Source organism: Vipera ursinii (genome assembly GCF_947247035.1).
Source record: "Vipera ursinii genome assembly, chromosome: 2".
Classification (NCBI taxonomy): domain Eukaryota; kingdom Metazoa; phylum Chordata; class Lepidosauria; order Squamata; family Viperidae; genus Vipera; species Vipera ursinii.
Window position 1 is genome coordinate 17,074,056 of NC_139513.1, and position 15,317 is coordinate 17,089,372.

Genomic DNA, 15,317 nt, shown 5'->3' on the forward strand with positions numbered 1-15,317 from the left:
GGCGGAAGATCAGAAGAGTGATCAAGAGGTTTAGAGGTAGAAGATGTCAGATCTAAAGGAGATGGCAAAAGTTTTAATGCTGCCATCACTGCTTGCCATGCAGACAGAATGTCAGCAGGCGCCCTGGGATGATTGTGAAGATATTTACCTAGCTTGTCCCAGGTTATAACAGACAAAGTGCCTGATTCCGGATAAGCCGGACAATGTTTGTTAATATATTGTAAAAGTTTTGTTAAAAGTCTCTTTCCTACAAGATGGACCATGGTGCCATTGTGTTTTTGAACAAAATTATCCTTCTGCACTATATTAAAAAGTTCGTCCCTATGACCTGACGAAACTTTGAAAAGTGGGGAGCCCATTACTCACGAGTAAAAGCCTTCTCCGAGGTGCGTGAGAACAGGAGTGCAGGCAGTACACCCCTGGACAGGAGTCGTACTGTGGAGTTGAAGCCGCGATCCAACGGACGAGCCCCCAGTTGTTGCGCTGAGCGACTGATCAGGGTTCTGGCCTCAACTCTTAGAGCCCCGTAACAGGGGTGAGAATTTAGAGGGACCCTCGCAAGGGTGAACACCTTGAATATGGAAGGATTTTGCCCTTTGCCACCGACCCAGTGTGCCGGACGTTCCAACGGTCACACTTGGGAACTGTGATGGCCCAGGAACACGATCCTAGGACAAACTGAGGCACCGACACAAGTTTGTTCAAGGTGAGAGAGCACAGAGTGCCCGGGGTGGATGGTGTTGCCCCCCGAACAGCTTTGCACACCCTCTTTTATTGGGCAGTTTCATCACGGCGGGGGGAAGTACACATAAGGAATTAACATATGTGAGGTCATAGGAGAACATAGTTCGTAGCATACAACTGCTAATGAGGAGGGCAAAGGTCATCACAGGAAACAATAAAGCATAGTTTATGCTAACAGAGAACTGCTAATGAAGAGGGCAAAAGTCATTACAGGAAACAATAATGCATAGCTTATCTTATACAAATGTTAACCAAGAAGACAAGGATTATCATAGGAAGACATAACTTGAGGCAGGGATAATTGCAGGAGACAGGAACCATATACAAATGCTAACAGGGAAGACAAAGGTTATCACAGGAAGACATGACTTAAAAGACATAACTTGAAGCAAAGATAATTACAGGAGACAGGAAGCCATATCTTGAGGCATGGGCAATTACATGAAACAAGTCTTGTTATATACAATTGTAAATGAAGAATCACCAGAGGCAGGAATGTGATTGTAAATGGAGAAGAAAAGAGTTTTATCACCAGAGGCAGGAATGGAATGCAGGAATGTGACTTTACAATTGCAAATGGGGGGAAGGCAGAGGTGTTATCACTAGAGACAGGAAGGGAGAACTTTTGTAACTTTTAATATAGGAATCAAAAAGGTCTTTTGGTAGTCTGGGATAACTACATTAGTGCAAAGAATAGACAAAATGTTACAAAAGTTATTAAATAAAATATGAATGTGTTTAGGTAAACCGAACTGTATATTTGAAAACCAGTTTAATGTTAGAAACTGAACAAGACCCCTCAAGATTTTTGGTTACAAGGAGTACAAACGTCAGAAAGCCACATTTTACAGTAGAATGCAATATTATATTAGGTTGAATATAGTCGCGGTGTCTCTAGTGCTTTCCTGCCTGTTCCCAAGTGCCCTATAATGATGTCATTAATATTTGCAAGTTCTCTGCAGACTACCATAAGTCAATGAAGAAGCCTGCAAGGAAGGAGTGATTTGTGGGGCCTGACTGAAAAAGGTCCACTCCAAAATCCAAACTAACCTTTTTCAGCCGGCCTATTGAACACTGGGCTACTCAGCATGCTTCTCTTTTGCTTTCAGAGAGACTGGCTGAAAATGTCCCTGGGGCAATTCCTGGACTAGGCTGGCTAAATGAACTGGATTCCAAGGATCCAAGCCTTCAGCCTGCATTTTATTCTCTGAAGAGGGAAAGGAGAGCTGTCATGCTGCATAACCTGCAACCACCTCCAGCTGCAAAGCTCAAGAACATTCCAGAGTGTTCCATGCCTGCTCTTTTCCAGCTGGAATAATCTGGATGCAGAAATAATCACTGAACAGTCAGTGGGAAAAGGACATCCGGAGAAGACGTACCATCGCTATTGCTATGTAAGAGATCTGCATATTCTTTATGTCTCCAAAGGCAAATCCAAGATGCCACCTTGAGGAAGGCCCCTTTGTATCTTTAAATATAGTCCCCTCTGGAAGAAGATAACGTGTACACACAAAACCACAAAGACACAAAGAAAGGAGCAGAAATGGATACTAGGGGAATGCAGGTGAAAGTCTGGTATTTCTGCACCAAAATGGAACTGACTAGGGAGTCCCCGCACACACTTGCAGCCAAATTGCCTCTCCTCCAATTTCCACTGCAGCAGGCATATCTCACAGAAAGTTTTATCTCTTCAGCCCCTCCCTAACTATAATGCACCCCCAGTCCTCCCATTGATCCAGAACTTTCACTGTGTTCTTCTGCAGTCTTCTTAAAGTGCCCTAACCACTCTTACCGGCAACTCCTTCCAAAAGAATTAAATGTCCCCAAGGAGAAATTAAATTAGGCATCATAGGACTCTACAACAATGTTCTGTGTCAGTGGCAATTTAATTGGGGCAATTTCAGCCCCCTTTCCTAACAGGTATCAGTGATAAGAAAAACTAAAAAAATTATAGGAATGTTTTCTCCATCATAGAATGCAGAGTATAGTACATTTTGAATAGAATTAATTATTTTTAGTTAATATTGCAAATATGTAGAGAAATTCAAGAATGGGATGACAGCAAGATAGTGGCTGAGCAGGGCTTACGTATCTCTTGAGAGAAAAATCGCGACTGCAATCTGGATATTTATGTAAAATAAAATGACAGCAACCATATGAAACAGAATGTACCATTAAATTGGGCAATACCCAGAAGCTAAGAAAATATATCCTGAGGGAAAATATTAAAAGGCGGGTGGAGAGAGAGAAACTTTGTATGGCAACCAGTGCTGGCGAACCTTTTAGAGACTGAGTGCCCAAATTGCAACCCCAAACCCACTTATGTATCATTGGGTGCTGGATGGGTGTGGCCCATTGGGTGGGCGTGCCTGCGGTGGTAATAGCAGACTGGGTGGGACTAAAAAGTTCAATCAATCAGTTCCAATTTTGCAAGTTTTTTTTTTCTCGTAAGTTGAAATTGATTGATTGACTGACCTCTTTTTTTTTTTGCACACAGCGGCAGAGGCCTAAAGCAAAAAGGTTTTATAAAACCCAGCTGAAGCCCTAGGAGTGGGGCCAATGGCGCGTGGGACCATAGAGAGGACTATGCGTGCCACCTGTGGCAAGCGTGCCATAGGTTCGCCACCACAGTAGTATACCCAGGAAGCAAGGAATGTGGACTGTCAGATGGAAAAAACAGAAAAAAAAATACAATATTCTGCCAAAGGATAGGGACAATTAATCAGCAGGATAATCATTGTATTCCAGAAAATAAGAGAAAGAATGAAAATAATTTTGAAGTGTTAAAAAAGAATTGTATTAATGGGCAATGTGGCTATAACACTAATGAAAACATGTTAACAAAATATGTAGAAGGTGAAATGATGAAAAAATCAGGTTTTGAGATTGAATAAAAAGTAAAATACTTGGGTGTTAATCTGACAAATATAAACTGTATATTGTTTCAAAATAATTATGTTAAGCTACGGGTTGAAGTTGATAAAGATATGTTTAAGAGAGAAAAACTACAATTGTTGGGGAGAATTTCTATGATTAACATGACATCCTTGAATGTTACTTTTGTTCCAGACAAAACCTGTTCTCACAACTCAAGTAGCATTTAAAGAATGGCAGAAAAACTTATCAAAATTTATAACTTAGGGCCATGGTGGCGAACCTATAGCACTTATACCACAGGTATCACGCAGAGCCCTCTCTGTGGCACGCACACCATCGTCCCAGTCCTCGGCCGCCACCGTGTCTGCCCCCCCAAAAAAAGTTACAATCAATCAATTTCAACTTCTGGTGGGAAAAAAAGATCTCGCAAAGTTGGAATTGTTTGATTGAACTTTATTTTCAGTCCCACACAGCGGTGGAGGAAGTGATGCGTTGGAGCTGGTAAAAAGGTTCCGTGTGGGGGTGGGGGGAGTGGTGGGAGAAGGGCACTCCATGCGAGGGGTGGGACGGGACCTGTTGCTTCCCTCTCCCTACCAGACACTAGTCTGCATTTCAGCTGCATTCCGTTTCTCCATTTGCTTCTCAGCCTTTGCCATGCGTTTCTGGGACAAAACGTTCCATCAGACTCGCAAGAAGTTAGAAAATCTCATGGAACTTTTTTTTTACCAATAGTCCTACAAACACGAGGACTTGGGTCTAATGTATGAGGGGCTGCTGCCTCGCTTTCCGTACCGGAGTTGGGATGGACTGGGCGTGGAGACTGCTTGCTGCTTCTTCTGCCGCGGACATTGGGAGCGCCCACCCTACCTACCGCTTGTCCCAGGGAACCTGCCACCATCCCACGCTCTCCAGCCCGTCGCTGCCCAGCTGGGCTTGCCAAGCTCAGGCCTTGGCAGATGGAGGCCAGAGGGGAATGAGAGCCATGGCTACCCAGCTCCTCCACTTGAGGACATGTGCGAGGAGAGGGGTGCCCAGCTCGGTAAGCCGCAGTCCGCCCACAGAAGGCGCAGAAGGATGGAGGAGGAGGGCTGGCCGGGGACAGGCGCAGGGCTGCCCACAGAGTAATCTCATCCTAACCCTGCCCTATCTGCCAGAGCGACATAAAGTTGGCCATGCCCACCCAGTCTGCCATTTCCACCATAGCCACGCCCACCAGACGGGTCATGCCCACCCGCCACCCAGGGATACATAAGTGGGTTTTGGGTTGCAGTTTGGGCACTCGGTCACTAAGGTTTTTGCCACCAGTGCCTTAGGGTAAAAAACCTGGAGGTAAATATAACATGTCACTAGATGCTAAAGAAAGAGGAAGTTTAAGTTAACCAAATTTGAAACTATATTTTGCAGCTTGTAGTTTAGTTTGGATGAAAGATTAGGTGAAATTAAGCACATAGGCCTTGTTCATAGACCTTCAGCTTTGCTCAGGCAGCTGCTCGTTCCTTTTCTATTCTAGCAGAACGTACTGTGACTTTAGTTGATGTGGATCTATGTGATCTGGTCTCCTGCAGTTCAGCAATACAGATTTCTGCATTATTCTTTGCAACTTCCACAATTCTTGTTCCCTAATTACAAACTACCAGTAATACTTGACCAGAAAGACCTCCAATAACAAGTGCTTAAATTTGGGGGTGAGGTAAGAACCAATTTTGCTACTAGATTCAACATGTAAAGGAGAAAAGTATAATTCCTGTGTAAAACATATGCAAATTGCTATTCTGAGAAGTCTATTTAGTTATCATATGAAATTAAGAATTTTGTTTAGCTTATTCTTGATCTTTAGTTATACAAATTCTTGATAAATTGATTATGGGCCATCAAATGAGTATTGATTAATCAGATAGGTAAGATTTACTCCAAGATGATCTTTCACGATTTCCAGAGGAGTATTTAAACAGAGACATAGAAAAAGAGGGGATCGGTTCCCGTTCCGTTAAACCAAAACTCTCGATCCTCTAGGCTCACTTCTGCAAACGAACCAGCGGGAGAAACGCTTTACGCCTAGAGAGCAAGTCTCATCTCCAGGAAGGGAGCATAGAGGAGAGGAAGTTCTCTGCTCCAGGCATCCTGCCAACCTCCAGGGCGAGGCAGAGGGCAAGGCTCCCCCCCCCTCGTTCACAGCCGCAGATCTAACCTGCCTTCCCCTCCTGTCGCCCTCCCCGATTTCTCTCCTGCACCAGTCTTTGCATGTGATGGAGGCGGGTGCACTCAAAAAGCTCTCGTTTTGCAAGGAAAGGGGTCAGTGGGAAAAGGGGCTACCAGGCTACTCTGTTCCATCCGTCCTGTGCTGGACCCAGAGGCCAAGGAGAGCCCCTTTAATCACAAGAAAGGAACATGTCATAGAATGCAGACTATATTTTGAATAGAATTTGTTATCTTCAGTTAACATTAGAAATTCGCAGAAAAATTCAAGCATGGGATGAGCATTAGGTACTGGTTGTGCTGAGCAGGGCTTATGTACATTTTAAGAGAAAAATCACGACTGCAATCTGGATATTTATGTAAAATAAAATGACAACACCCATATCAAACAGAATGCACCATTAAATTGGGCAAAACCCAGAAGTTGACAAAATATGGGGGGGGGGAAACTTTGTATTTCAAATTAGTATACCCAGGAACGAAGGAATGTGGAGTGTTTGTCAAATGGCAAGAACCGGGGGGGGGGGGGGGATTCTACCAAAGGACAGGGACAATTGATCAGCTGGATAACCTTTCTACTCCACAAAATAACAAGAGGAAAAATAAAAATAATTTTGAAATTTATAACACTAATAAACAAGATGTTACCAAAATAAATAGAAGGTGAAACAGAAATGATAAAAAAATCAGGTTTTGAGATTGAATAAACAGTAAAATACGTGGGTGTTAATCTGACAAATATGAACTTCATGTTGTTTCAAAATAATTACGTTAAGGTATGGGTTGAAATTGAAGATACGATAAAGAGGGAAAAGCTACAGTTGTTAGCGACAATTTCTATGATTAAGAAGATTGATTTATCTTGAACATTATTTTTGTTCCAGACAAAACCTATTCTCTCAATAGGTTTAAAGCAGGGCTTTTCAAGCTTTTCACAGATTGTTCCGTTCGTCCTGCGCTGGAGCCAGAGACCAAGGAGAGCCCCAACTTTCAGCGGAGGCTCCCCAACTTTCCTGCAGAGCGCAGGACCCGGGCAGCAGCAAGCTGCCGATGAAGAGGGGCGACGCCGAGATCATCAGTCCTTCCCCGCCCTTTGCAGGCATCGCCGCCCCAGCCTCCGTTTCCGCCGCCCTCCTTTCGGCGAACCCCGCCCCCCTCGGAAGAAGAGCAGCGACGTAGAGATTCCGGGAGGCCGGAAAAGGAAGGTCCCCTTTCATTCTCTTCTATCAGATCCCCTCTAGGAAGCACATATCTCTCGTTCTGGCTTCTTGTTGAGCAGGGGTCTTCAAACGTGCCTGGCTGAGGAATTCTGGGAGTTGAAGTCCAGAAGTCATTAAAGGGCCGACTTTGAAGACCGCTGTCTCCTCAGGCGGGTAAAGCCCGAGTGAGGGGAGAGCCATTTCTTCCCTCCTGCACACCGGAGAAGGGGCTGCGGAGGGGCTGAGGGACATTTGGGACTGCCTCGGGCTTCTTTTGGCTGCCCTCGAGCAGGAGACCCGACGGGATCCCCAGGGATGGAGGCCGCCCTCAGCCCAGAGATCCACCGCCGGCGCTTCCGCGGTCTCGACGGCTGCCGCCAGGAGGCCGAAGAGCCCCGGGAGCTTTGCAGCCGCCTTCACCGCCTGTGCCGGCTGTGGCTGCGGCCGGAGAGGAGCAGCAAAGGGGAGATGCTGGACCTGGTGGTGCTGGAGCAGCTGCTGGCCCTGCTGCCCGCGGAGATGGCGAGCTGGGTGAGGGAGTGCGGAGCCGAGAGCTGTTCGCAGGCGGTGGCCCTGGCCGAAGGCTTCCTCCTCAGCCAAGCCCAGCGGGAAGAGCTGGGAAAGGGGCAGGTGAGGAGGACGGGGGGGCTTCATCCCGGGAGCTCCATGGGGGGGGGGGGAAAGAAAAGATTAGCGATCTAGCTATATCTGCAATAGGACTAAAATATGACTGCAGCCTTTTCTGGAATTACTCACATTTGAATAATTTTTTATTCCTGAGGAAAATGTTTCTGTTTCCTAATTTAACATTTCTCTTCCATTACAGCTCTGTGTCCTTTGTGATGTTATCCATTTATCTCATAATAATCAGTGTTTAGGTTCTGATCTGTGCTATCTGAATCTAGATAAGGGGAAGGAACTGGATTATGTGAATGGCCTCTGATACCCCTAGAATACCACAATAGTAAGAGAAACAAACTGATTAACACACCCTTACAGTTTATCTACTTAAAAACACAGCCTGCTGTTTTAACTCCCATTTACTCAGAAATATAAGTCACATGCAGAGTCCCTGAAGTGTCTCTGATTTCAGTTGGGGAAAGCAAAATGTAAGGAATGTGAACTATCATAGATATTGTCCTTTGAAAATGGATTATAAATCAGGTTGTTCTTCAAATGCAGGAGCCGTTCACAGGGGAGATTTCAACAGAGCTCTGGGGCAGAGTAGATCAATCCCGCTCTATTCAAGAGGTGATTTACAGGAGGACCCAATTCTGGCCACCTTGCCAGGTAGGTGCAGGTTTCTTCTGAGAACAGTAGCGTTCCAGCTCCATCCATTCAGGAGCTGTGTTTAATACCAAAAGCTGAGTCTATGTGGACTTGAACACAGTGTCCACCCACATTTGGCTTTCAAGATTGTGCTGGAAATTGAAATGCGACAATTCATAGGCAGGAACCTTTTGTTAGAAATGAAATTTAATTGTAGAAAGAATTTAATATTTTTTAATGCTATTAAGAAAAGTGCCTAAAATAGTTAGAAATGAAGCCCATGAATTGAAACTATAACAGTGGGAATAAACATACCTGAGAAGTGTTTATTTAGTTTATTAAATATTTATGCCACCTGTCTCCCTTGTAATGTGTCTGTAAGTATACCAAGAAAAATACAGCACATGAAGGATATGCCAGTAAGTCAACACTAAGTGGCTGTAACAATAAAACTGTTGTTCAACCTTGGCTATGTTCAATTCTGCAACCTGGAAGCAACTAAGCCGTGATTTGTTAAGGTGCAACTTCCCAGCCTCATGGACTATGTGGACAAGATGACATGAATCCATCCTGAATGTTCATTTGGCTCTTGCAACTCTGTGTTTTCCCTTGTGTGCATTGAGACAGAGAACTTTCAACTGTTTCCTGGGATAGTCTACTTTTTTCTCTTTCTAGAACACTGATCCCTTTGAGGAGGTGACTGTGGACTTCACAGATGAGGAATGGAGGCTGCTAGATTCTGGGCAGAAGGCCTTGTGCATAGAAGTCATGCAGGAGGTTACCGTCAATATGGCTGCTCTGGGTAAGGGCACACAGTTCAATTCGCTATAAGGTCGTGGCAGAAACATTCACCATAGAATTAAGAAAGATCCTAGATAGCCCATTGAAATGACTGAACAGATTGACTGATTCAACACTAATGCTTTAATCTGTGTTTTAGATGACAACATTATTTCTATGTGATGAAGATTCTCCTATATAACAATTTGGAGATATCACATCCTGGCTAGCCAAATGGATTGTACTAAACTTGGAATGCAGATTGGTATGTTTTTGAGTGGGACCCTTCTAAATTTTAATCAGAATATTAATTTTCATTCCCCCCCCCGCATGCAGATGATGTGTCTGTGAATGAGAACGACAAGGAGGCAATGTTATATCTACTCGAAATAGAGAAGAATAAAATAAAAGTGATCCTTCGCCATCAGAGGGACACCAAAATGCTAAGGAGAAAACAGCCACAAAATGGAAGGGAGAAGCCATCCACTTTTCTTGGTATTTGTGGCTTCCTATCCAAGCAAGATCAAAAAGAAATGAGAAAAGAAAAATACAGAAAAAAAGAAAACTTGAATTCAAATTACATAACTATGGCAGAAACCAGACTAAAAAAAACATGCATGCCTCTAAAAACTATGGAGAATAACTCCTTCGCTTCTACTTCAAAGAAACCAAATACCTCTGTAAAAACTGGGGGGGATTGCAGTCTGAGCAAAAAGAGGAAAGTCTGCATGAAATGTGGAAAGAGTTTCAGTAACAAATGTCATCTTATTTACCACCAAAGGATCCACACTGGGGAACGACCGTATAAATTCATGGAATGTGGAAAGACCTTTACCCAGAAAAAAGATCTTAATCGTCATGAAAGGATCCACACTGGGGACAGACCGTATAAATGCATGGAATGTGGAAAGAGTTTCATTAGCAACAGTCTTCTTAATTACCACCAAAAGAGCCACACTGGGGAGCGACCATATAAATGCATGGAATGTGGAAAGACCTTTACCCAGAAAGGACCCCTTATTCTTCATGAGAGGATCCACACTGGGCAGCGACCATATAAATGCATGGAATGTGGAAAGAGCTTTAACCAGAAAAGAGAACTTAATCGTCACGAAAGATTCCACACTAGGGACAGACCATATAAATGCATGGAATGTGGAAAGAGCTTTACCCAAAAAGGAGATCTTAATCTTCATGAGCGGATCCACACAGGGGAGAGACCGTATAAATGCATGGAATGTGGAAAGACCTTTATCCAGAAAGGACATCTTAAATGTCATGAAAGGATGCACACAAGGGAGAGACCGTATAAATGCATGGAATGTGGAAAGACCTTTACCCTGAAAGGACCTCTTATTCTTCATGAGAGGATCCACAGTGGGCAGCGACCATATAAATGCATGGAATGTGGAAAGACCTTTACCCAGAAAGGACATCTTAATCTTCATGAGAGGATCCACACAGGGGAGAGACCGTATAAATGCATGGAATGTGGAAAGACCTTTGCCCAGAAAGAATATCTTAAACATCATGAAAGGATCCACACAGGGGAGAGACCGTATACATGCATGGAATGTGGAAAGACCTTTACCCGGAAAGGAGATCTTAATCTTCATGAGAGGATCCACACAGGGGAGAGACCGTATACATGCATGGAATGTGGAAAGACCTTTACCCGGAAAGGAGATCTTAATGTTCATGAGAGGATCCACACAGGGGAGAGACCGTATAAATGCATGGAATGTGGAAAGACCTTTACCAAGAAAGGAGCTCTTATTCTTCATGAGAGGATCCACACTGGGGAGCGACCATATAAATGCATGGAATGTGGAAAGACCTTTACCCGGAAAGAACTTCTTAAATGTCATGAAAGGATCCACACACGGGAGAGACCGTATAAATGCATGGAATGTGGAAAGACCTTTACCCAGAAACGACATCTTAGACTTCATGAGAGGATCCACACTGGGGACAGACTGTATAAATGCATGGAATGTGGAAAGACCTTTACCCAGAAAGGACATCTTAGACTTCATGAGAGGATCCACACTGGGGAGAGACCGTATAAATGCATGGAATGTGGAAAGACCTTTACCCAGAAAGGACCTCTTATTCTTCATGAGAGGATCCACACAGGGGAGAGACCCTATAAATGCATGGAATGTGGAAAGACCTTTACCCAGAAAGGAAAACTTAATCGTCATGAAAGGATCCACACAGGGGAGAGACCGTATAAATGCATGGAATGTGGAAAGACCTTTACCCGGAAAGGAGCTCTTAAACTTCATGAGAGGATCCACACTGGGGAGAGACCGTATAAATGCATGGAATGTGGAAAGACCTTTACCCAGAAACATCAGCTTAAATGTCACGAAAGGATCCACACTGGGGACAAGCTGTAGAAATGCACAGAATGTGGAAAGAGCTTCATTACCAAAAGTAGCACTGGGCTACTCAGCATGCTTCTCTTTTGCTCTCAAAGAGACTGGCTGAAAATGTCCCCCATCAAAAGGTGTTCTAGGGGCAACTCCTGAACTAGGCTGGCTAAATGAACTTTGGATTCCAAGGATCTGAGCCTTCTTCAGCTTGCATTTTATCCTCTGAAAAGGGAAAGGAGAGCTGTCATGCTGCAAAGGAGTATGAGCTGCAACCCCCTCCAGTTCAAAAACTGAATAACATTCCAGTGTTCCATGCTTGTTATTTTCCAACTGGAATAATCTGGATGCAGAAATGATCACTGAACAGTCAGTGGGAAAAGGACATCCGGAGAAGAGTTACAATCTCTATTCCTAACAATTTCAGTGATTCACCTAACAAGTGGGGCATGTAAAGTCATAAAATGGGACAATACTCATTTAACAAATTTCTCCATTAGCAACATCAATTTTGGGCTCAATTCTGGTTGTAGGTTGAAGACTGTCTACCCACCCACTTACCACACTTTAAATAGAAAATTTGTGCTTCTTTCTCTGCCATTAATCTTTGCACTTCTTCTCTTCCTCTCCTTGTCTTAAAGAAGCTTCTCCTCTTCTCCGTCTCTGTGTCCCGTTCTCTTTCCCCATTGGTTTTTTTCTCTCTCTCTTTCGCTCCAAAACGTCCCTTTGTATCCTTTCCTCTCCCCCCCCTCCTCTTCTGTTTGGTGTAGTTGCAGCTGAGTCCTTTCCCTGAGGCAACTTCCAGAAGGGCCAATCAAATGGAGCCCCACTGGTGATCCTGGGCGCTCAGCAGTGCCCTGGCAACACCGTAGCTCCAACTGACCCTCTCACAGGCCTGTGTGGTGTGCGACCAGTTCAGCTCATCCCCCGGCACACTTTTCCATTCCCCCCCCTTTTTTTTTAACACGGCTTTTCAACCCACCGTACGTGTTATACCTGCCCACTGCCAAAGTACCACCAGTGGTACAAGTACAACAGGTTGAAAAGCACTAATTTAAAGAATGGCAGAAAAACATCAAAATATTATTTACTATTTTTATTTGCTGCCTGTCTCGCCACAAGGGGGCTCTGTGCTTACAAAGTTAAAAGCAATAAAAAAGTGTGTGTGGTCCTTACTCAGTGTGTGGTCTTCAATGGAACTGCATCTATATGGAGGGAAGTGTGTAGTGGGGTGCGCCAGGGCTGTGTTTTAGGCCCAGTGCTCTTCACAAGATAGGCTTAAGATATAGAAGGATCTTGACAGACTTGAACATTGGGCACTATCTAACAAAACGAAATTCAGTGGTGAAAAAAATAAGGTTCTACATTTAGGCAAGAAAAACCAAATGCACAGGTGTAGTATAGGTGGTATCTTGCTCAATAGTAATAACTGAAAGGGATCTCGGACTCCTAGTGGACCAGACATATCAAACTCCTGACGTCATTTGACGTTGTGTGACATATTGGAGCTTTTTCCCCATTGCCAGCCATGGGGTGGGCGCGGTTTCCTTGTGACGTGTCTGGCCAGCGGTTTGACACCCCTGTCGTGGATGATCCACTTAAATATGACACAGCAGTGCGCTACAGCTGCAAAAAAAACCAACACACTGCTAGGCTTCATTAACAGAAGGATAGAATCAAGATCACATGAAGTACTAATACCACTTTACAATGCCTTAGTACAGACATGTCAAACACAAGGCCCGATCCTGCAACGCCCTGGCCGAGACATGCCCCCAGCAGTGGAGCCACTGTGGCTCCTCTGCCGAGCTGCTCTGGCACGCGGGCTCCTGGGCCACTCGCTGCCGAGGGCAAGAAAGTGGGCAAGCGGAGGCGCCCAGCTGGCCTGGCCCAGATCCTGGAAGAGGTAACTTGCATAAATTTAAAGAGTAGATCCCAGTATAGAGACTTCTGTGATGGTTGAACAACCCATGAGATAGTCCAAACATGACCTACTTTTATGCATCTGGGTTTTTTTCTGTGTAAAACTAAAGTTATTTTGCCAATATAGGTAGTCTTTGACTTATGACCACAATTGAGCCCAAAATTTCTGTTGCTAAGTGAGACCATTGTTAAATGAGTTTTTCCCCATTTTACGACCTTTTTTCCACAATTGTTAAAGTGGTTAAATTAGTAACACAGTGGTTAAGTGAATCTGGCTTCCCCATTGAGTTTGCCTGTCAGAAGGTTGCAAAAGGTGATTATGTGACCCTGGGACGCTGCAACTCTCCTAAATATGAGCCGGTTGCCACCTATCCGAATTTTGATCATATGGGTATAGGGATACTGTGATGGTCATAAGTGTGAAAAACATAAGTTTTTCAGTGCCATTGCAACTTTGAACAGTCACAAAATGAAATGGTGTAAGTCGAGGACTATCTGCAATTGACAAAGTCACCACCTTAACTTAGAATTAAAGTCCCACTTTTAAGGTTTATTGTGGGACACTAGAGGCAGGATCTGTATAATGTGTTTAGACATAATGATATTTCTTAGTCTTTAATCATTCGGATTTTTGAACCATGATTTATGAAGTAGCCTGATGGTCTACATGCAGCTAATTGCTCATTTGGTACTTCATGTATTAAATAATCCATCACTTCCCAGAGTGTATGAATCCGGACAGTATTTTATTCATGAAAATTAAATTAAAATCAAAACTTTGCTGGTATGATGCTACAAAACATTAAGTTAGCAAACATGGAAGCCAAGAGTCAGCTGCGCTGAGTGAGCAGCATTGAGCTGGCCACGCCCGCCCGGCAACACCCACTTGGCCATGCCCACCTGGCCACACCCACCTGCCCCGCCCCCGGGCAACCATAATGCTGATGTGGCCCTAAATGAAATTGAGTTTGACACCCCTGCCTTAGTAAGACCACACTTGGAATACTGCATCCAGTTTTGCTCACCACGATGTAAAAACGATGTTGAGAATCTAGAAAGAGTACAGAGAAGAGCAACAAAGTGATCATGCAATATTGGAATTCAACATTCTGGAGGCACAAGCAATAGAACACAGCCAAACTAGAGTCTTGGACTTTAAAAGAGCTATTTTCAATAAATTTAGAGAGACCATGGGAAGAATTCCATGGATGAGAATCCTAAAGGGGAAAACAACTCAAGAAGCTTGGGAAATTTTGAAAAGTGAGATAGTAAAGGCCCAGTCTAGTACAATACCAACAAAGAAGAAAAATAACAGCTCTCAAAAGAAACCAGCATGGCTGCATAAAGAACTCTCTGATATATTGAAAGATAAAAAGGACAAGTATAAGAATTGGAAAGAGGGGCACATAACTAAGTCAGAATATCAGCAAATAGCCCATGCCTGCAAAGATGAAGTGAGGAAAGCTAAGGCTCAAAATGAACTAAGGCTTGCGACCAAAGTCAAAAATAACAAAAAAAAGCTTTCAACATATAAAAAACAAGAAAAAAGTTAAGGAAATGATTGGTCCATTAGTGGGGGAAAGTGGCAAGAAGGTGACAAGCAATAGGGAGAAAGCAGAACTATTTAATTCGTTTTTTGCATCTGTCTTTACACAAAGGGAAAAAACAGTCCAACCTACCCAAACCAGTGACATAAAAAACAGAATAGAAACGCAAGTTAAGATAGGCAAGAAAATGGTAAGTGACGAGTTCAAATCACCAGGACCAGATGGATTACACCCCAAGGTTCTCAAGGAACTGGCAGATGTGATCTCAGAACCACTGAACTATATTTTTCAAAGATCCTGGAGCACTGGGGAACTACCAGAGGACTGGAAGAGAGCTGATGTAGTTCCCATCTTCAAAAAAGGGAAAAAATAGATCCAGGAAACTACAGACCTATCAGCCTGACCTC

The 15,317-nt window shown here is 43.8% G+C and overlaps 1 protein-coding gene across 2 annotated transcripts; it reads left to right on the top strand.

Annotated features, from left to right (window-relative positions):
* Positions 1–7,823: 7,823 nt before the first annotated feature.
* Positions 7,824–14,150, top strand: LOC310635367 (uncharacterized protein). 2 transcript variants are annotated; one of them, XM_083354219.1, is made up of 4 exons: positions 7,824–7,980; positions 8,199–8,306; positions 8,961–9,087; positions 9,402–14,150. In XM_083354219.1, the coding sequence occupies exons 3-4, from the start codon at positions 9,054–9,056 to the stop codon at positions 11,465–11,467; spliced, it is 2,100 nt and encodes a 699-aa protein (XP_083210345.1). In that variant the 5' UTR covers positions 7,824–7,980; positions 8,199–8,306; positions 8,961–9,053; the 3' UTR covers positions 11,468–14,150. The 2 variants fall into 2 exon arrangements, with proteins under 2 accessions (XP_083210345.1, XP_083210344.1); XM_083354218.1 differs by lacking the exon at positions 7,824–7,980 and having other exon boundaries at positions 7,989–8,306.
* The last annotated feature ends 1,167 nt before the right edge of the window (positions 14,151–15,317 follow it).